General features: G+C 40.2%; 1 protein-coding gene across 7 annotated transcripts in view; it reads left to right on the top strand.

Moving 5' to 3' along the window:
* Positions 1-23,893, top strand: part of LOC105698582 (dynactin subunit 1) — a 50,293-nt gene that overhangs the window by 10,473 nt on the left and 15,927 nt on the right. For 2 of the 7 annotated variants that reach the window (XM_012422948.2, XM_023434079.1), the window contains exons 1-5: positions 9,250-9,730; positions 11,278-11,435; positions 13,619-13,651; positions 13,806-13,865; positions 16,574-16,718. In XM_012422948.2, the coding sequence (XP_012278371.1) occupies positions 9,566-9,730; positions 11,278-11,435; positions 13,619-13,651; positions 13,806-13,865; positions 16,574-16,718 (561 nt within the window). In that variant the 5' untranslated portion in view covers positions 9,250-9,565. Of the gene's footprint in view, positions 1-9,229; positions 9,731-11,277; positions 11,436-13,524; positions 13,652-13,805; positions 13,866-16,573; positions 16,719-23,893 lie in introns of those variants that run through there. The other 5 variants (XM_012422944.1, XM_012422945.1, XM_012422946.2 and 2 more) reach the window with 5 other exon arrangements.

Genomic DNA, 23,893 nt, shown 5'->3' with positions numbered 1-23,893 from the left:
GAGAGAGAGAGAGAGAGAGAGAGAGAGAGAGAGAGAGAGAGAGAGAGTCTTCCTCGCCAGAGTGTAGACATCGATGCTAATCCGATTATCGGGAGCCGATACCGAAACCCTCACAACATGGAGTGGAAGGCCCGAGACAGGAGTTTTAAGAGCGGTAGAGAAAGCTTGGTGCCTATGCGACCCGTAGGAGTAAGAGAGAACGCCACGTCTAGGACCATCGAGCCCCGAGCCGGCGGCCGAGCCGAGCCAGCCTCGACGACGGGCAACTTATTTTTGGTCTTCTCCTTCCCTTTTCCCTCCACGTGTCACGTTTGTCAGAAAATTCATATAATTAAATATTGGCCATTTAAATTTACTTTGGGCTGTAACGGGACTGTTCGACAGTCGCGAAACATGCTACAACTCGTTTGCGTATAATATCATATTGCAAGAATGTCAATTGCTTCGGAAATATAAAATTTTATTTCCAATCGTGTTTCCTCTATTTACTGTGCTTAATTTAGTTTACGTATTTTGCAAAATTTCTCTTTATATCATTTTACTTTAATGTCAATGCCGTCAATTTGTTTTATTTTAAACCACGGAACTATGAAATTTCATCATTTTTCAGTTTCCACATGGTTTATACATTTGCATGTCTTAATAAAACAGGGACGACGAAAGGTTAGGAGAATAAAATGTATTTTAAGACATTCACAAAGACTAGCATTTACGTTTTCAATTTTAGATAACTGATGAATATCCTTGAATGCCATTAAGAAGCAATTTATAGGGCGAACCATATTTTTGATATAATTTTATCTGTAGATACCCCAATAGACTCCAAGTTGGGGGTCAATAAATACAAAAAATTACAAATATTAGGTCGACACTTACGAACGTTACACATGGCGGGTAAAGGGGCGGAGGGTGTGAGTCATTCGGGAAGCGTTCGAGTCCGTCGACACTCAGCCTCGGCGGTAGCAAGAAGACGGAGGGCCGGTGCGGTAAGGGGACTGCATACTTGTGTCACTCTATATCCGCCCTGGAGGCCGTGTGTCCGAGTGAGATGGCCTATTTGATGCACTAACCGTCTCTTAGAGTAGAGACAGACTTATGCATCCGGGCTTCCAGTCCTCACCAGAAAACGCTTTCGCGCTGGCGTGGCCGGCATGGCTCGGCCGCCGACTAGTGGCTCGAGGGGCGTGGCGTTCTCGCTTACTCCTACGGGTCGCATAGGCCCCGGGCTTCCACTAACGCTCTCAAGATTCCGGTCTCGGTCCCCCCACCCCCTGCTGTGAGGGTATCAACGTCGGTTTCTCGATAAGCGGATTATTGTCGATGCTTTCACGCCGACAAAGAAGATTTTCTTTCTGCCCCGGGCTACGGCCTCGTTCCTTCCGGAACGTCGTTCTCACTTGCTCTCTCGCGGGTCTTATGTCTCCCAACGGCGTTCTCCCTTGCTCTCTCGCGGGTCTTATGTCTCCCGACGGTGTTCTCGCTTGGACTCGTTCACCCGCAGGCCTTATCGCCCCTTCCTTCCAGGGCTCGCAAGGTGGATTGTCATTTTGCGACAAGCGCGATCAAGTAATTGACAGAGGGCAAGGAGAATCGATTCCTTAGCGAGAACTGTCGTCCCGAATAAACTATGCCATCTACACGTAACTTTAACCTTTCGTCGTTCCTGTTTTATTAAGACATGCAAATTTATAAACCATGTGGAAACTGAAAAATGATGAAATTTCATAGTTCCGTGGTTTAACATAAAACAAATTGACGGCATTGACATTAAAGTAAAATGATATAAAGAGAAATTTTGCAAAAAACGTAAACTAAAATAAGCACAGTAAATAGAGGAAACACGATTGGAAATAAAATTTTATATTTCCGAAGCAATTGACATTCTTGCAATATGATATTATACGCAAACGAGTTGTAGCATGTTTCGCGACTGGCGAACAGTCCCGTTACAGCCCAAAGTAAATTTAAATGGCCAATATTTCGTTATATGAATTTTCTGACAAACGTGACACGTGGAGGGAAAAGGGAAGGAGAAGACCAAAAATAAGTTTCCCGTCGTCGAGGCTGGCTCGGCTCGGCCGCCGGCTCGGGGCTCGATGGTCCTAGACGTGGCGTTCTCTCTTACTCCTACGGGTCGCATAGGCACCGAGCTTTCTCTACCGCTCTTAAAACTCCTGTCTCGGGCCTTCCACTCCATGTTGTGAGGGTTTCGGTATCGGCTCCCGATAATCGGATTAGCATCGATGTCTACACTCTGGCGAGGAAGACTCTCTCTCTCTCTCTCTCTCTCTCTCTCTCTCTCTCTCTCTCTCTCTAACCCGGGGTGCGGTCTCGTCCCATCCTCAGCGACGTTATCCGTTGCTCTCTCGCGGATCTTATGCCTCCCGACGGCGTTCTCGCTTGCCGTCGTTCACCCTCGGGCCTTATCGCCCCTTACTTCCGCGGCTCGCAAGGCGGATTGCCATTTTGCAGCGACCGGGATCAAATAATTAACAGAGGGAATGGAGGATCAATTCCTCCACGAGAAATGTCGTCTCGAATTAACTGTGCCATCTAGTCGTCATGTTAACCCTCCGTTGTCCATGCCTTTTTCGGACACGTAATTTTATGACTTGTATTTGTATTTAAAATGCAAGTAAATAATTTAATCTCATCTGTTTTTGCCAATGTGGCTATTTCGAGTTACACGTGATGTTTAACTTTTTAGAGAGTTGATTTCAGTTGATAGAACAAGTATCATTCTGATCGACTCTTTTCCAATATTCTCATTTCTCTGGAAGTATTTAATTCCAAACGCAAATAGATTCAAAATGTAATTAAAATTAGAAATCCATAATAATTTATTGTTCTTATTTCAAATACGAAATGGAAATGAGGTGTAACGCGATTTTTCCTCCATCTGAAAACCTCGTGCACCTTCGTCGGTCCGCGTTCTCGCCTCCTTCCCCGTTCTGCGACCATCCAATGAGTTGATCTTTGGGTCCCCGGAACCAACAAACCGGTCTAATCAGAATCGTAATTCGTAATCGCAAAACTTATCACCTAAATTATATCATGAAACGGAGAGAAGGGCGGCGAGAGAGGACTCAGTCAGCATGTTCCGTGTCGCTCAGGAGGCAAGTTGTGGAGCGTTAGGGTCGGGGTCGTAACTGACCTAAAGGAGTAGGTGACAAAAGCAACACTTTAGCGAAAAATGAAGAAAAGTTGTATATTCTCATGTATTCCCAGAGACTCTAGTACATCATATTTACGCGCTCGTACATCGCGGCCGGAAAAGAGATCCTTCGGTTATCTTACTCAGGTTTTCCATAGGACGCGCAGACGTCCTCAATGCTATAAGCCTCGACCAATAGACGCGAGATTGTGATCCCCGGGACTCTGATATCGCAAACGGAACGGAACGGTAGCGTATAGAACTCCATACTCACCTTGGAGTTCCCTGGAACGGACGTGAACGGAACCCTAGTGCCTCACTGGAGCAATCGACTGGCACCTCACCCTCGGTCCTCTTCTTCGTACATCCACTAGCGGCACTCACTCGGGTCGGACTCTCTTTTCGAATTCCTCCACAATCCTACGCAACCCGAAATTCCGAACATATTTCTCCTCCTTGGCGTACCCGGCGAGTCATGGGAGAGGAACGTTCGGTATCTTGGAGGTCGCGGGGGTTGTCACCGGGTCCCCGGAGAGTGGTATGGGAATCCGCGAGGCCGTTGAGGATTCCGCCGGCGGGCCTCCCCCTGGAACCGACCTTGGTGGTGGAGGACGACCTATCCCAATAAATGCCACGGCTTCCTCGGTAGTGGCTGTGGCCCGTCCACCGCGCGAGGCCTGCCATCCGTATTTCTTGGCGCCTCCTGGCCTCACCAGGTTGATCCTCTCCGAATCGGGGCGCTGGGAGCACCACACCGCTGGCCCTTACCGGAGAACCTCCTCGGTCGGAGCGCTCCACCCGGTTGGGAAACTCTGATTTGGTCCACGTACCGCTTTCTGTGTGGGCGTCCTCCCGGTGACCTTGCAGAATTCCTCCCGTGGGACGAGGGGTCCCACTCCCCGGATGTTTTGGGGAGTCAGGGCCCCTGCCTCGACTCCTCACGTCCCTCTCCTCGCTCGATCCCGCGGGTGCCGAGGGGTCCTGGAGCGGAACGGCACCTATACTAGTCTCCTCACGCCATCCTTAGAGTTTCCCGAAGATCCCGTATCGTCTATTGCGGTCGTGGTCTTGGGACGGACGAAAATCCGTCACAACTCTCCTCCCCTACGGAGAGGTTTTGGCCTATATAGGTGACAAAACCGAATTTAAAGAAAAGAAGACAGAACAAAACAAAAATTAGTAGATAATGGCCAAAGGCAACAGAACCACGATTCTAAGAGGTTGAAGATTTTTAAGATGCTATCTTCACGTAGGTACTAGCGATCGCAGCCGGATAAATTTTAAAGAATTCCTGATTTTTTGCTTGATTTTTCAAGCTGATCAGACGTTCATTTCTATGTCTATAGTAATGAGGAGAGGAGATTTCCATTTCTCCCACTCCTGAAATCTCGATCCTTGGCGTATAGAACCAGAGATGAGCAGCTCATCTATGATAGAACTCTATAGTGTGTCGTTCGAGCAGAAGCGTGCACTGCGCGTTTCTCTCGGCTCACGACTCTGTGAGTGTCTCTCACAAAAATGTATTTGGCTCGAAACTCTACCTAGTTTCTTGATCCTTTTCAGTGTATTAGTGGGGCGAATCGGAAAAAGATGGTTATAAACCACGTTAAAAAGGTTGGCCATCGAGTGTATAAAAATTACACCCAAGAAACGTTTCAGACTGCGCTCGAGCGGGAAAAACGGGCCCAAATAACTTTAACAGATACTAAAGAAATTTGTGATGTTTTATATTGGTTTCTTCTTTTTAAGGAGAATAAAATGTATTTTAAGACATTCACAAAGACTAGCATTTATGCTTTCTTTCATGAATTTCTAGATTTATGTTGTTTTACTTCTGCTCGAGAAAAAAAATGAGTAAATTCAACTCATTTTCTGAGTCAAATATAGCGAACTCAATAAGCCAGTTGGTTTCACCTAGATTTGGAGCAAAATCACATTTTACCGTTGAATCAACTCGAGATTTGACTGGAACAGAATTGAAAGCTCCAAATCTAAATTGAGGCAACTGGCTTATTAAGTTCGCCATATTTAACTCAGAACATTAGATGAATTTTCTCACTTTTTTTTCCGTCATGAGTTAATAAAGAATACGAGAAAACATATGTTTTGTGACAAGAATGTTCGAGCGATCGAGCGAGAGTCGACAAGATTCTCCTCGGTCGCTCTGTTTACATTTGGGGGTCACCGGCGCCAACGGTTGGCGCCGTCCGCACCGCGCGCGTATCGTTTTCGGGGGGGCCCTCGCTGGAATTCGGCCAGCGGGGCCCTTCTTCGTTCGTCGACCGGCAACCGAGACGGAACACCGGCAATCGAGACCGTTGCTCACCAACCCTCGTCGTTTCGAGACTCTTTTGTTTTGTTCGTCCGCGAGTGATCAATCGCGTGTGCCTCGACCGAGGATTATTGCCGCCTCGACCGAGGATCCGGACTCCCGGATTTAAATAAAAGGAATCCTATTCGAAGACCAAGTAAGTGTACTTGATTGACACCCCCCCCCCCCCGCTCAGGCCCTCCGAGACGCGAACCTGCTCGAGCGCGTGTGACCCCTTTTTCGAACCCGGCCCCTCTGACCGGCGTTTAGCCAGCCGAGGCTCGGCCCCCGGAAAATCGACCCGTATCGGCGTCCCCGGCGAGGACGCCTGGCGCCCCTCGATTCCCGATCGGTCCGCGCGCCGCCGCGCAACATCCGCGCCGCGTCGCCAGCCCGGCTCGAGGAAATTCCAGCCCCGGGCGCCCGAACTCTTGCGACGTGGCCTATGCCCCGATACCACGTTACAGTTTGATGAGAGTCGCACTACGTATTCTTAATAGCAGATTATATTTTCGATTGAAAAACGAAAAAACTTGTTTCTTGAGCGTCTTGACCTAATATTTCTAATTTTTTGTACGTATTGACCCCCCATTTGGAGTCTATTGGGACATCTATAAAAAAAATATGTCAAAACTATGGCTCACCCTGTTAATTGCTTCCTAATGGCATTCAAGAATATTTATCAGTTATCTAAAATTGAAACAAATTTGTTAAAAAAAAAAAAAATGTTACTAACATAAATATCTAAAAATCGTACTGATTGACCCCGTGTGACGGTATTGAAATTGTTAATATTTATAAAATTTATTTCTTTTTCGCCAATTAGCGCTGTTCTCGCCGTGTTCATCGCCAAGGTAAACAGGGAGAAGGTCCTCCCGCCGAAAGGTAATAAAACAATTATATCGCTTCCGGAGTTCATACTTCTTCAACTGCTTTTGAATGGCGGATTACAATACAGGCTATTACAAACTGTGGGTAGCTAAAGTATTGGAAGTTCCGTCCGGAGGACAACGACTTTCATTTCGGAAACTATTTTCACTTCAGCTAAGGAAAAGTAATGTCAAAATGTGCAAAAAATATTGTGTATCATTTTCACCTTGAAAATGACACTGCGCCAATTTTCACTATCATATTAATAATCAATGGGCCTAGATACGTAAGTATAAGATGTTCAAAATTATTCAGAGGCATGCATTTTTCGGAACCACCCAAGAACGGTAAGCCATCCGAATTGCGATCGAGTCCATCAACACTCAACTTCGTCGGTAGCACGAGGACAGAGGATCGGTGGGGTAAGGGGACTGCATACTTGTATCTTTATATCCGCTCTGGACGCCGTTTGTCCGAGTGAGATAGCCTATTTGATGCGCTATCCTTAGAAATTGTAGGACAAACTTATGCGCCTGGGTTTTGGGCCCTGACCAGGAATAGACTACCCATCGTCTGGGCCGGCTCGGCTCGGCCCTCGGCTGGGGCTCGAGGGTCCTAGACGTTCTATTTTACTCCTACGATATTTAATTTCACAGGCTCGTTAAAAGCGCGCGAGCCCCGAATTGGGGGGTCCTGTTGCCATCAGTCGGCGGCCGCTCTAATTAGGCGGCCTAGTGACCTATTTGGGCAAGGCCAGAGGGCAGGCCGGAGCCTGCTAAGAGGTTCCGCGGGACCCACAAGGAGGACAATGATGCTGGAACGGAGGATCTTCCGGCGTATCCGGCATTGCCGGAGGGACTACCGCACTCGTTACAACTCACCAACTTCTCGTCCCGCCAGCGGCAGCTTCGCTCTTCCCGCAGAGATAGTCCCAAAAAGTGCCATGCCGTCCCGTTGCCGAAGAGAGAGCAGTACCGTCCCGAGAGCTAACGACGCTGCCGCCTTTCGAAGGGAGTCGTCTCCCGTAAGAGCGAATTGTGCCAGTGAGCCGAGCCTGTCCAGGGGCCCTCTTTACCGCAGTGTCCTATCCTTTCCGTGAACCGAGTTCGAATCGATTCCGATTTTGCGTTGAGTTCCGTTTCCGCATTGGAACGTTCAGTTTCTGAATCGAACTGTGATTCGGATTTCTTACTGATTAAGGACCGATTAGAATTACCGATTCTCATGCTATAATGCGCCGACTTGCTACCGCCTTGTTGAGGTCCCATATCGCTTCCGAGTTCCCGATTCCCGCCATGAAAGGGCGCGGGAAAGTTCCTTTGCGGTTCGTAGGGTGCCGACTGGCCTGGAATCGGGAGTGTCGTTTAAGGACCGCGGGTAGTTCGTCCGGGCCACGTCCATTTCCCGTTTTTAGCGGCACCGTCCGATCTGCGGAGTTGTAGCGAATTCCTTCGAGTTGCATCTCACGTTAAAAGCCGGAAATTGTCAGGAGCAGACTTTTGCTTGCCCCCTGCTATCGTCCCCCTCTCGTCTCATGGAAAATTATATCGGAATTACCGCCGTTATTCTCGCCGGAAGTGGTTGGTGGAATTAGCGTAGCCACGTACGCGTGGATTAGGGTGAGCGAGTGGTGTAGGAGCCCTACGCGGGCCGGTGTAACTGTTACGTATCGCTGCGCAGTTACCGGGCGCCGGGCCCTTCCGGAGGCTTCGAGGGGCATTAAAGGTCCTCCCGACCGGGCGTTGCGCCCTTTTGGGCGCCTACCGTGGGGTTATCAATCACGACGCGGCCTTGTTAATTTTGTATTCCCGTTCTCTACACTTCCATTCGACAGGTGTCCCTCGTCCGGTAATATTGTACCGTGGACGCGCCCGTTATGTTGAGGTCGCACGAGGCACAATAAAAGATCCCGACGGGTTGTTTATCGCACGGATTTTGTTTCATTTAGCAAACCTTCTATGTTCCGCGAATTTCGAGGACGACTCTCTCTCTCGGTTGATTCGTTATCGCGCCGAACCCCCCGGCTCTACTGTACCACGAAGAGCGTAAGTTCCTCGCGGGGCTGAGTGGTCAGTCGAATACGTTCGGGTAGGTCCCGCCTAACGGGCCGAGTCGGCTTACTTGTGCTACCGGGTACCGGAATCCCGAGGTGCGCGCGCGCACCTGGCGCCTTCAAATAAATCGGGCTTCTGAAAGAGCCGACGATCGGGCTTGACATCCTTTCTATACTCGAGACGGGGCGTATGACGGCTTGCCAGTCGGGAATAGGAATTTTCGTCGCAATACTTATTTTGAATGAATTCAATTTATAAAAGTTACTCGGATTTGCGTTTAGAAAAAACTCGGATAAGGATTGTCTTACTTATATTTACGGGTGCTCATTTACATGCTCATTTAATGACTTACAGGTGTCCATTTATTCGAGGAATACGAAGAAAAGTGTAGAACGTAAGTACATAAGAGACATGAAATCATAATTCCGCTTCTATGTTCGAAAGTGGATGCATCGTAAATTTTCCTACGGCATTTCACTTTAAATATTAGCAAACTATTTTTTTAAGCTAAGATAATATTCTAACTGCGGTTCAGTGAATAGAACAATTGAATCGCTAAAAAACTTGTTAACATTTAATAATGTTTTATTATATTATTTTAAAAATTCTGTAAATTATCATTTAACAAAAACTACGTTAGGTGGGTCAGGGACACTCCACAATAATACTTAAATAATTTCCATTAATTGTTTTTGTTTATGAATATTTATTGAGTTTAGGAAATCCATTCTGCCCCTCAGGCGATTCAAATTCCGCGGTACTCCCGCCGCTAGTACGCTTCGCGGCCCGAGAGGGCAGTGCGGACCTGGAGGTAACCATCGACGAATACCAGTGTTCGATGGAGACGTAGTCACAGGAAACGCAATTTCTGACCTTAACTCTGTGGGTACTCTGTGCTACTCTCTGTCAGAGTGACTGATACTGTATTTTAAGCAATGAGCATTGTAGTGTTATTAATTTACGATTCGTTATTAATTCATGATTTATGTAACGTTTTTTAGTTTCCCCTTTTTGATTAATTTATTCTCACGTTGCTGTGTTCTGGAAATATTTTAGGTTATACCGCGTTCATGACAGGAATTCAAAAGAAAGTTGTCGATCGACCGTTCTGAATAACGGCACGATAACAGCAGCGCTGCAGTTTTTCCCGAAGGAATTTGCAGTTTTCCTGTAAAGATGTATAAAGTTGGCCAACGAGTAGAAGTTAATGGGAAAGACTGCTGTGGGCATATTGCTTATATAGGTAATCCCACCTTTGCTTCTGGTAAATGGATCGGTGTAATTCTTGATGAACCTAAGGGGAAGAATAATGGTACAATTAAAGGGCATTCTTACTTCAAGGTAAGGCATATCCCATTAAATTTATTGTTCTTATGTTTAATCTTCGATTTATGGTTGTTTTAGTTTTGATTGATATAATCTCTTTATTATTACGATGTGACATCATACTAAGCCATTTTTTGAGTTGTTATGTCACTATAGTGATTTTTCTCCGAGTGACATTTCTTAATGAAAAGCCACTACAATGGCTTACGTATTTTCTTGCTCTGGAAGCTGTGTGCATCGCGTGGATGGCGAGGAAATTTCTTCATATTAGTCACATTGTGATTGTGTTACTTTCATCTGTATAGGCGATAGCGTTCCTTGTTTAGATCTGTCGTAACTAAAGGATTAATATTAGTTTTTCAAAAAGGTAGAATGAAGGTTATGTTGAAAAGAACATTTTTTTAATATTTTAATGATTTAAACTAGAGTGTTTTAATTATTGTGACATCTTGATGAATGTAATATAAAATAGTATATATTTCATTAAAAACGATATTTGTATCAACTCAAATGCCATTTAATTATCACGTTTAATACAAATAATTATCAATAAGAGATATGAAAGTATGGGGTCACTTTTGATTGCACAACTGAATGAAATGTATCATAAATAATATAATTAAGTTAGCTGTTAAATCTGGTGTTGCCAGGGCTTGTTTCGTATTTATTCTATAATTTTAATTCCATAAGTGATAAGCAATATAGTCATATTTTTTTAGATTACTATTTTTGGATATACTGCATTCAATTTTTTCCTATTCCAGAGTAATAATATAAATTGTGTATCCTTTCCCCAGGTATGATAAGGTAATATATAACTATCCATGTTATGACAATAATGATGGCCAAAGTAATTGACATTTTCATTTGTCAATAAGCTCCCTGGTACAATAAAGTAATAAAACAAAATCTATATTATTCAAAAGGTCATAACAAATACCTATAAAAATTGGATTAAAATCAGTTCTATAGATTTTGCGACTACCATGCACATTCAAATATATAATCTTCCTTTTCTTTCTATTAGTATAAATGTGTAGTATGTTTATTATTTACTGAATATTAGTAGTAGATTCCTATTAATATATAGATTGAAGATTTCATTAGCCGGAGAAAAGTGATACACCTATCTCCGTTTTTCATTTTTGTTTTGTCTGATCCTTATATATTTACTATAGGTTTTATATATAGTTCATTATAAAATGGATTTGTGTATGCACTTTTTAAAAGAAGTTATTTACTTTATATCATATTAAGTGACTATATCTACTTTGTAATATCATTAAAAAGAATATGTTCTCTTATAGGGAATAATAATTGTAGTTGGAATTTAGTGTAACCATTTTGTTGATATTTTAGAATATACCACAGTGTATAATTAATCAATGTCTTAATTTTAATCTGATTGTTATGAGCAAGAAAATTGCGTGTAATTTTGGGATGTAAATCATTTGGAGTCGTTGATATGCCATGTATACTGCAGACAGCAATCGCAATGCAAAGAAAAAGAGTTCTAGCTTTGAATGGTTTAAACTTGTTTGTAATTTTATTTTACTGTTTAGTGCCAGGAAAATCATGGAATGTTTGTGCGGCAATCTCAACTCATTTTATTGGATGAATCTGGAAATCGGGTGGAACCTGTTAGTCCATCTTCTGCCGGTAGCAGTGCTACGACACCCGATGACAGTGGGGCAGCCAGAGCTAGAAGTCGTCTGAATAGGTACAGTTGCATACAATTCCAAAATACTTTGATATAAGCTCTCGTTTGTGTATTACTGCATATTAGACGAGGAAGTTTATAAATGTATAGAGGTCAATGTGGTTAGCTCTAATGCTACTTTTATTCTGACCGCTTTGAAGCTATGCCACCAGGTTGATCTATTCTTACAAAATCGATTTTTTTACCTGTTGGTTAATCGATTACTCTCTTGTTTCTTGAAGCTCGCGATTTTTCTAGATTCGATTCTTTTCCCCTAAGAATTTAGAAAGTTAGATGTTAAAACGATTGAAGGCTGTTCTGGAATATTTCCGTACCCAAAACGCTAGATAACGTATAAACTATATGCAATTACTTTGCATTGGCCAGTGGCTTAATTCATACCGGGAGTGACAAGCAACGAGCAGCAAGTGACAACCAATGCACGAAGCAATTTTTCTACCCTCTCATTGTCGATTCTGCAAAATCCAGCAATATTATCAGTTGTCGCTTGCTGCTCATCGCCTGTCGCTCCCAGCCTGAATCAGATCGTATTCCTTCATAATACAAATGAGGTGGAACGGGGTTGAGATAACAATATAAAGTAAACATTTTATACAATTGTCTGATGTTTTAAGCTTTTTGAATATGTGACGGTTTATTATATTAATAAACAGAAATTAGAGTTAAAAAGTTGTTGCTGTAGTAACAATACTGTAAAAGCAGTATAAAATAAAGTAAATACTAATGATGTTCTTTAAGTAACGTGAAAGTTACTTAATATTTTTCTCTCAGTTATAATGGTTGCTTCAAGGTAAGCACTTAGTTTCATTTAGTTTCATTGGATTAAAACTTAGTGCTTTATTCAAATGTGTCTGATTATGTCAGATAACGTTCACTTATGTTAAGGTTTGTCGAACTCCTCTAATCACGTTTAAATAAAATGTATTGTTTTATTTGATAGTACCGACTTGAGATGTACTTTTCAACCCATATTTATTGCTTCAATTATATTAATCGATTCCTTAGAATTGATACATTTTTTACTAATGCATGGATTTCAAAATTTGGAATTTCCTGGAAAGGATTATTGATCAAAATGCATTTACTTTTGTTTTCTTTTGAGTTATCTAAAAATGGAATCCTTTTCTTGTTCCGCTACTCTGTCCACCTGTCTTGGGAGAGGGGGGCAGTCATTTTACGGATGCGTCGACACGCCAGCACATATTCTTTCCATGTGTATAAATGGCCATAGAACTTCTTTCGTCAAAATTCTAATGGAGAAATTTACATCATGAGCCACATTGTTGTTTTAAGGTGTTTTGAAGGTTATATGACTATGGATTAAAACAAATTTTAAAGTTAAGGTGAAGTGAAACACCCTTCAAATCAGTCGATTCGAATACAACACTTTTTTTTAAGGGTATTAGACCAAACCGTCCGAAACTTTGACACATCACTCCTGATCATCTAAGAATTGTCCTGACACATTCAAAATTTGGATTTTTGAAAAAAACTTTTTAACTCAGCCCAAATGGGAACCAAAATGGCGTCGAGCTCTCATATTTCGATTAGTATATAATTATCGAAGGTTCTGATATGAGAAACGAAAGGGTCAGGACAATTTTACGACAATTTAGAACACTTTGATAGTCGATAAACTCGCATTTGAACGGGATAAGGGCAAAAAAAGTGTTGTATACGCTTCTATGCTAAAACGATGGTAATACGAGGTCTCGGAGTGAAAATTTAATTGACCTGGAAATCACAGATGGCGCAGGGGGTCCCTCTGCAGTCAATTAGGGCCCCACAAAGCATGAATCCAGAGGATTTCTAGAGTTTTACTTCGATTTCTTAACAATTATTTTACGAAAACGACAGGTGGAGTATGCCATTTGGTACAATACCCAATATAATTCGGTACAGCTGTCGATATAAAAACGAACGTCGGCAACGTAGGCATTTAGAAAAATCTTCTTTATCGACGTTGATCAAGTTAATCGACGTGTTTCACTTCACTTTAAGTGGCCTTACAAATTAAAAATATACTCGAATTCGACGCTGTTAGTAATTAAAAGTTAATGCATTTCACTGTTATTATATAATTTGTTAGAAAGCATTTCATCACTGTTCTTCTCAAGGAGCTTTTTTATGCAAGATATTTTTGATGAAATAAATGCTTAACAAGGTATAACTTTCTGCACCAGCAATAGCATGAGACGGAGAAATGAACCAACTGCGTAAGTTTTGAATAATTTCCTTAAACGTTGTAATCGTTAATTATAATTTTGAGATTGGTCTTTTAGTTTATATATCGTATACATGCATAATGTCCACTTATGAAACTTTGTTGAATTAATGAAATCTTCACACATACATGCTGCTTACGAAAAGTGTCAGAAGGAAAACGTCTCCTGCACAAGCTACACGTCAACAAAGTGAGAAACTTTCGGGGTAAGGGTACTTTTTAAAGAGGTCGCGATTATATAGTATTTTGAAATCATTGCTTCTCTGTATGCATACATATGTATGTGTATGTACTTACAGGATGTTTCATTTTAGAGTTTCCATTGGAATATCTCTTCAGCAAAGCATTTTCGAAAAAAATTTTTTTAGATAAAAGTAATAGGGTTTCGAGAGGGACAGTTAACGGTAACGTTGACTTTGACCTCGGACTAAAATTTAGGTTATTTCAAGGTCAATTTGATTTTTTTTTAAACGAAAACCTCTATTTCTGACCCCAGAAATAAAAAAAGCATAACATTTTGCGTCCAAATATGCCATCGCGATATTAGGTCAAATTGATCCTTAAGAGTTAGTTTAAGGTCAAAGAAATTACCACTGGAATAACCACTGAGGAAAGCATTTTCTAGGGAAAATGTCTAGACATAGGTTGTAGGGTTCAGAAGTGGATATTAGCAAAGAATTTAGAGGTTTCATAGAAGTCTAGATCTTATGTTAGCGTTTGATGCTTGTGAAAGGTGGCTAATAAACTAGGAGGAGGAGGGAGGAAGAGAGATAGCACACTTTAATTAACAGCAGGGTTAGGTAATTTCACGATTTTCGAGGTTTTTGACGTATATTACGTAAATCAAATAGTTTACCGTAGGAAACGTATCAAATATGGCGGACAAGACAGACGTAGGGCAAGCGGTATCCGTTAGATTATAAACATCGAACTTGTCCATTTGTTTCATCCCATAATTAACTTCTTGGTCTTACATCTTTACACATTTTGATACAAATATTGGTTACGAATCTTACGACTTCAAATAGCCGTTATCAGCCGTTATAAACAAACGTCAAATGCACATATATGCATACATTTCAAATTTCCAAGGCTGAATGTGCGCGGATTCGTGGATGCGTAAAACGCAATCCCCTTAATAGCCAATGAGAATCTCTCTTACAGGTAAATTGGTGGACTCTCATTGGCTATTGACGATATTACGCATGCGCTTTGCACATTTAGTTTGGGATAATATACTTCGTGCCTACGTAGAAAACTAGGGACGTATTATACTTACCCAATCCTGACAACAGTATCTTACATATATGAGAGGGAGACAGACATGCGCAGAAAGGCGAATACTGTGAGTAAGATAATGTAAAAAATAATGCAATTCGCTATGTATTGCCGTAAGATTAAGAGAGATAGAGAGATGAATACAGTGCCGCCATCCGTTGGCTAATGTGCTATTTATCGAGCGTCAAACGTTCATATCCTTCTGGGCTTGTATGGAAACTTCTGAACTCTTTGACGACGGATGGTGATACTGATTTATTAATGGTTACCTAATGTTTAGATTGTTAAACATTTGGTATTATTTAAACGGTTAAATATTTTAAATTGTTTATACCGTTAAACATTTGATATTATTTAAACTGTTAAACGTTTGATATTGCTCAAATTGTTTAATGTTTCATTTTATTTAAATTGTTAAACACTTGATTTGATACTGAGCGCCGAATACAATATTGTCAACAAATCGATGATGCTACCTTCGAACACCCTATTCGGTAAACGATGTTACCTCATTTCAGAGTAATTAAATTTGACCGTGAAAACTAGCAACGCCAATGCTAGGGGTATTAAAGGTATAACAATTTAAACATTATATAACTTTTAACGAATCGATTTCACCATCTGGTGTCCACTTTTGAATACTACAACTTATGGTTTGGATATTTATGTTCAAAAAATACTTTCCTGAGGAGTTATTCCAATGTAAACTTTAAAATGGGATACTCTGTACATACAGGGTGTCTTATAATAGATAATTAATATTTTAAGGAATAAAAGAGGGTGGAATTTTGAACTAGAAGTTCCTTTTCCATTTTTGGCTCAGAACATTTTCCATCGAGTTATTAGCAATTAAAGTTGACGAATGAGATGGGCGCGTAGCCGGAGCACGCAGGGCGGCAGGGGCGGCAGGGGCGGCAGGGGCGGCAGGGGAGTGCACCTTCGAACCCCTCGCTCATGCCTTACGTTCTGCCAGAAAAAATTTCATTGTAATATGTCAAAGTATTTAATAAATGAATGAAAAAATAAGTAAATAAGAATAAAAACAATTATAAATTGATCACATGATTAATGTAATAATAATTATTTAACTGCATAATAAATCAATAAATTACTGACTGACCGATTAATTTTCCAATGAATGGATTAATGAATTGGACAATTGATCGGTCAGTCAGTAATTCATTGATTTATTATATAGTTAAATAATGATTTGTAAATTGATCATTTCATGAATTTCTAACTGTTTTTATATTTACTTATTTCTTTATTCACTTATTAAATAGTGTGAGATATTAAAATGGAATTTTTTCTGGAGGAACGTAAGGAATGAGCGAGGGGCCCCACGGCGTGCTACAATCCTGCGTACTCTGGGAAGGAAAATGGAAAAGGGACTTCTAGTTTAAAATTCCACCCTCTTTCACTCCTTGAAAGATTAATTATCCATTATGGGACACCCTATACATGTATATATTCATATACATATATGTGTAGTCGTACGTATATACGCGTATTCATACTTTTTATATTTGTATTGAAAGGAAGCGCGATAATGTATATCGTGACTAATTTGGTTCACAACATCATTGTTTGAATTCAATTCAAGTATATCTCTTTAATCTTTTTCTTTGACTTGCAGTTCTCGCCTGTCCTTAGCCGATAGTAGAACTCAGTTACATGCTCCAAGTACAGAGAGTTTACCTGGATCACAATATGATCGTAAAGATGGGGGAGAGTCGCATATACCCGCTCCTACGTCCACTAAACGTGCATCTTTTATCGAGGTATTTATTCATTTTCATCAAACTTTTAATACATTCTAAGATACTTTAAAATGATGTAATATACCGTTTGCTTAAAAAGATAGCATTCGTAAAAGGAAAACTTATCAACTTTCTGACAAATAAAAGAAAGTACTGGGTGCTGCTAAAAGATGAATTCAATTTCAATATATTACTCAACACAAATAGGATCCATCTTTTTACAACACCTTGTACATTCATTAAACGATTAGGGTCTTATATTATATTACTAACATTATTAGAAGCAAATTACCAAATTCTCCATATTAACTATGAATATGATATACTTGTATGCACTTTTGAGTATACGAAATAATTGATTGCATATGCAATGGATATTAACAAAAGTAATAAAAATATAGCAAAGTACAAGCACACGTACATATATAGTGAAACGGTAACTAAATAATATCCTACTATAAGTGTTTTATTTGAACACTTAATTTTGTTGAATACCGTTTATTATTTATATAACAAAAACTGTGTAACAGGAATATTTTATCGGGAAATTCTTTAGCTGCAGTATGTAAGATTGACAAATTATTTTGCATCAACGAAGGATCATCATGTACATATGAGTATAAATATTTTTGATTGGAAAACAGCTTGAAACATATATTTATACAAAATATACCTTTGAAATATACATTTACATATGGGGAAAGAGATTAAGTTTTGTAAGCTCTATATATATTTAACCATTTAATAATTCAAGGATCTATAGTGAAGCTGTTGAATTTACAAGTAGTTAATGCCTCCTATAATGAAGAATATATTATGTAGATTCCGTTTTCTATAATCGATTCATTCTTTAAGTATATTCTCTTGTTCACGTTTAATGTAAATTTTCCCTTTTTTCAATGTATTGATTTACACAAATCGGATTGTTAACAAATTATATGTGTCGTATTTCTTGGTATGCGATTCGATATAAACTATTGTAATATATGTAATATGTGTATATTTTGTATACATGTTGATTTGTGAAGCCTTGTAATTAATGTTACAGTAAATATTATCATTTAGTGTCGTAAATTATATTCAAGCGTAGTGCCTGAGAATTTTCAGCGAGATTTTTTTTGCTTAAACTTCCATAATCCGAAATTAATGGTTAAATTTTATCTAGACTCTTAATATATGTGTAAGCTGATTAAGGCAACGAGGACAAACTATTAGGTTAATTATTAGGTTGATACAAAAATAATTGCAGTTTTTAAGCATCGACAGTGTATACAAATTTCCGTTATTTTTACACCAACTTGATATATTTCGTTTTCACCTGAAAATACGAAATAAATAAATAAATAAAGAAGGGAAGGGTATTAGCTAGTTTGTTAAATAAAAATACTATGAGTCTTCATTTTCATACAAAATGTAATTGCACATTTGGAACTTGGTATAGTTCAATTTCATTTAAGAGACCACATATACCGTAATAGTCTGAATTCAGTCCGAGCCTATGCACGGAATAAAGTCAGCCTTCGAGGGTTCGAGCCTCGCGATTCTTGAGACTTGAGTTTTAACCCTTTCGTTACGGCAGTCAGCCGCCACTGAACGCGACACCGCGCCGCAAGGGTGCACATTGCGCGTCGGCAGTCTTCGTCGTTCGAACATACGTCTTCCACCTAAACAACGCGACCTTGACGTCCTTCTGTATGTACACTTTTCTAAGTGTTAAATAACAAATGTTTTGTCGTATTATTCCATTATTCAATTTCCAAATAAAACTCTAACCTTCAACTTTTAAGAAATTAAAAGTTATACCAAATTCTTTCGTCTTCTCATCTGGTTTTGATGGCCAAAATGTGCTACTTATGATCAAAATGTACTTTTAGTATGATTAATCCAATACAGATCAATACAATCAAAAGATACTCTACAGATATGAGAGAAATTGTTCCCGACTAAAGTCGGCGCTCGTACGCAAAAATCGTCATATGTGTGCCGATTATAGTCGGCGATCGTACATCCAGGTCATCGCGCGGATGACGACTATTATAGTCGGCGCTCGTAACGAAAGGGTTAATTTTAATTTAATTTTCAAAAGATGTTGAGACCGACGAGAGAGTGGAAATCGTTACGCGATCAAACAGCTGAGCGAGTGAATATTTTGAGACGGTTTGAGCGAGTTTTTGTACCGTCAGGTGTTCCGGAGTCGAACTGTTTAGCACGAATTTGGCGATTTAGTTTTCTTCGGGTCTCCTTTGATTTTCGGGCCGCTTTAATTCAATTAGATGCATCCTAATCTATTAAAAGTTGGGGTGTCAGTGGGCGATCCGAATATTAAAACAAGTGTAGAAACATGGTTTTGTGCTCTTTATTCGGGTATTGCATCCTCAAGGTAAAAAGTACGTTACAGATTGAAGCCTGGATCGGAGCACACCAAAACGATGTATCGAATCGTTCGAGAGGTTTCTCGAATGCGATGCGCGGGACACAAAGTGCGCTCCGAGTGCCAAACTAAAGAACGACGCGAAATTCAAAATAGGCATTCGGATTGTCATAGTTAAGAAAGGTCGTTCCACGACATAATCCGATTGAAGACGCTTCCATTATTTATGGCTCGAATTCCAGGAAAGGACAGGATGGGAAATTGACTCTCAGTAAGAACGTCTTATTCCATCAATAGGGCGCTGTATTTATTCATCATAGAGCCGAGTGGATTTGGATTCATGGATCGTAGGTTGTAGGGATTAATCTTTGAGCGGATTAGGTGTGAAAGAACGTGAACACCTTTCCCACCTTCTTTTTTTAATTCGTGCTCATAATTCTGCTTCGCGATGAAGGTTAGCCGTCGCTAGTCAAGTCGAATACGAGTACCTTTATTGGGATTCAACTTTGAGAATCACGACCCTGACTCCGGGATGGCTGAGCGGCCTCGAACTGAATTCTTGCTGGTTATTAAGGTGAAGTGAAACACGTCGAGGAACTTGATCAACGTCGATAAAGAAGATTTTCTAAATGCCTACGTTGCCGACGTTCGTTTTTATATTGACAACTGTGTCGAATTATATTGGATATTGTACCAAATGGCATACTCCACCTGTCGTTTTCGTGCAATAAATATCTAGAAATCAAAGTAGAACTCCAGAAATCCTCTGGATTCATGCTTTCTGGGGCCCTAATTGACTGCATAGGGACCCCCTGCGCCATCTGTGATTTCCAGGTCAATTGAATTTTCACTCCAAGACCTCGTATTACCATCGTTATAGCATAGAAGCGCATACAACACTTTTTTTGCCTTTATCCCGTTCAAATGCGAGTTTATCGATTACCAGAGTGTTCTAAATTGTCGTAAAATTGTCCTGACCCTTTCGTTTCTCATATCAGAGCCTTCGATAATTGTATATCGATCGAAAACTCAGAGCACGACGCCATTTTGGTTCTGGTCTGGGCTGAGTTAAAAAATTTGTTTGAAAAATCCAAATTTTGAATGTGTCAGGACAATTCTTAGATGATCAGGAGTGATGTGTCAAAGTTTCGGATAGTTTGGTCTAATACCCTTAAAAAAAAGTGTTGTATTAGAATCGACTGATTTGAAGGGGGTTTCACTTCATCTTAACAACGATGTCTGGTAATGGGACCGCGAAGATACGGGTCTTCCCGAAGCAGTGCTCTCCGGGGGTTAGTGCGACTTATGCTAAGTTATCCAGTTGCGGAGATCGACTGATTTCGGGTTTATAGGAGGTTATGATGGTCGGAGTCTGCTGCAATGCAGGGCCGAAAGGTGGTTGAGAGGAGGACGTTTGCGGGATTGGAGTAACCAGGATGTGGGATGGCGGCTTTGCCAGGCCCACTGGTTTTAGTTCCTGAAAGTAATTAAATCAAAAAGCATACGTTCGCTTCGGTTTTTCGATCTGGTCTTTGAGGGTTGAGTAACAATTCCCAACCCCGAGGATTCAGAGTTCACACCGGAACGAAAGTGTAAATGCGAGTCTCCGTGATGTGTCCTCGCACTTCCGAGGTATTACCCTTCAAAGTCAGAATTCAAGTACCGTCTCGAGGCGCTCCGCGGTTCTCTCACCTAGGGCCTCCATACTCCCTTCTAAATATCGCCGCGCAATATCGCGTGCCCGAATTGCGCCGGACTAATGGTCGCGGTATATAGTGGCGCGCGGTGAACGTTGGAACCGTTACAATACCTAGGATTAAGAAAAGAAAGTGAAATTTCGCAATTTTTTTCGTAGCAAAGTTTGTTTTATTATAAAATCTATAAATCCATCTTAAAGTTCATACTTTTGTATTCATTCAGTAAAATGTTTATAAATAAATATCAAAATAAAACGTGTACACGGGATCCCGTAGTATCGGTTAGGTGGTAAGAGCTTCTGCGGTGCCCATCATAATTCTGACAGTTCTCATTTTAAAGTAAAAATGAAAATATCGTCTTAAAGTACATTAAAAATGGGAATTATATCGGAATTCATACATCCTACGTCCATGGGTAAAAGTGAGTGGGAAGTGTGTGACCAAAATCGAGGCTGACGAGGAGTTAAGGTGATATGAAAGGGTCATTATATTCAGTTCGGAGAAAAGTTTTATAAATATTTTCATATTTTGATATATAGAATGACCCTTTCGTATCACCTTAAGAAGAAGTTGGGGGGGAAAGTGAGAATGGTGCAAGTGAAGAGAAGTAGTGTAAGGGGGAGAAAGAGCTTCCTGCACCCACGAGTCTATGATTCATATTGTGAGGTCACGCCGAGTATTAAAAGACCCGCTTTGCCTCCTCTGTACACGGTGCATCTTTTTTCAAATTTCATAGTACATTTTGTTTTACATAAAATATGCGTACAACTGTTGAAAAAATTTCATTTTCCTCCAAAATCATGTCTATGCAAATCTAGTCTTCTACTTCATACAAGCAAATAACATATATTCAGAATTTATTAACCGATGAAATAAAATTATTGTAATGCTCGCCAAATAAAGTTTTTCTCTTCACATATAGATTCTAATTTTCCTATATATAGTTAGAAGTAATTTACAATTTTTTTGTATTTGGTTGGGGGGAGTAGTTTTGCGCTAGAAACTATATTTACACGGACATACGAATTTGGGGAAAGTATAATTTTGAAATTGATGTACATGTATTTTTGACCGACTTCAAAACCTGAGGAGGTTCTGAATTCGACCCGTATATTTGTATTATACAATAACCCAACTCAGACCAGTAGGGCAATGGCCCGAATTATAAAATTCTACGCGACAGGTGTATCGGCTTAGAAAACATAATGCATAACGTTACCTATAAATATAACAATAAACTTACAAATACAACAAATACAACTACTGATTGCCCGAGATCACCCCGAGTGTCGCCAACCGATGCTAAAATAGAATAAAATAACCAAATTTGGTACTTATTGCCACCGCTCCGCCCCGACTTGTGACGGCAGAATTCTGCCAAGTCACACCTCTCAAAAGAATGTTACAATTTTTGAAATTGGATGCAAAGCATTTCAGTCCAGAAAATTCCGCTAGTAGTTTAAGATAATTTATTTTGAATGCCTTTTTTTCTTCGCTGCAATGCCCATGTGCTCGACCTTCTTCACAGACAGCTGCCCAGCCTGTCATCCGAAAAAATTTCAAAATTATATTCATTACCTCTAATTGGACAACTCGTTTTTTTAGATATTGTCGTGCCACCATAAAAAATCATACTCTAAACGGGCAGTAAAATTCGTCATATTGTCGTTATGGTAACTGAATTCAATTCGACCCCCAAGTACTTGCATTTTTGAGTTGGTTTTAATCCATTTTTCTCGGTATTTCCCACACAAGTCTGTAGTACCCAATTAGTACAGTATTTTAAATTGTTATGCATAGGACGTGAACGTCTTCGATATTGATTCTAAGATTTCGAAAAACGTAAAATATCAAAACCGTTTGTTCTTGGTTCTTGTCTGGGATAAATAAAAACAATTATTTTTTAAATGACGTTTCACAAATGTCATGTTCTTTCTTAAGATGGTATGAAAAGCGCTGAGAAATTTAATCGAAGTCGATAAATTAAAATTCATCTATATCCTTATTGGTGGTAACGTCATTTTGAATACTCGAGCTGTAATATAAGCTGGCGCGTCACGTTACCGACATTTATATTTGCGTTGATGTCTTTTACAGTCCACGTTGAGAATTGTATGAACTGAAGCGTTCCATATGTCATTTCAGTCAAATAATGTTGAAGTGATCGATGTAAAACTGTCGAAATCCCGCGAATTCATTATTCTATCGACTGTTTAGGATCAACGTCGCCATCTGTGGCGTTTAGCTGAAACTAAGTTTCTGCTTTAAAAACATGCAGCCAACATTCTCTTGCAATCGTTGGTGAAAGTATTTTCCATATTTTCCCATCTGGCTCTGTAATATTCCATTTCTACGGTATTCTAAGTTGTTCGAGGTAGGTCTTGAAACTCTTCATTTTCGATTCTAAGCCTCCAAGAAGCGTAAAACGGTGAAAACTTGGACGAACCACGCCATGTTGGTTCTAGTCTATGACGAATAAATTAATTTTGTATGAAAAATGAAATTTTATGAGTTTCAGGACCTACTTTAGGGTCTCCATATTCACGTGGTAAAGTTTGAAGCGAATCGGTACACCCAAATCGGAGAATACTTTCACCAACGATTTGACTTCTCAGATATATATTGTTATGCCGTGAGGTATTTGTCTTCTTGAGGAATCACGACAATTTTATACCACTAACTTTCGTAATTAATTGTTTATTAATTTGCACGTCAAATACTATTGGTCCATGACGACGTGTTGATTCGGGCAGACAGTTACGACTGACTCTTCTCGGGAGCTGAGAGAGCAGGGCTAAGGATAAGACAAAGGGTATTCCTGTGACGAGATACAATTTTGCTGACATAAAAACTAACGCTGCGAAGCGGTGTCCATCAATGTTCCCAGGGTCCGGCGAGTGGTAAAAGATTAAAAGGGAGTTATAATGTTAGGGCATAACAATATATAGGCTGATTCTTTCATATAACCTTAATACCTCCATAATCACTTTCTAAAGTTTTAAATGATTCGGTGCATCCAGTTCGGGGAAAAGTTATGTAGATATTTTGACGCCTCAGAGGCCCGTTTCATTTCACCTTAACATGCGTATTATTGCGTATAATAGTGGAAATAGGGAATATTTCTATGT

The sequence above is a fragment of the Orussus abietinus genome, unplaced genomic scaffold (assembly GCF_000612105.2).
Source record: "Orussus abietinus isolate OABI.00-Male unplaced genomic scaffold, Oabi_2.0 scaffold294, whole genome shotgun sequence".
In the NCBI taxonomy this organism is placed as follows: Eukaryota; Metazoa; Arthropoda; class Insecta; order Hymenoptera; family Orussidae; genus Orussus; species Orussus abietinus.
This window is presented reverse-complemented; position numbering and strand designations above follow the sequence as displayed.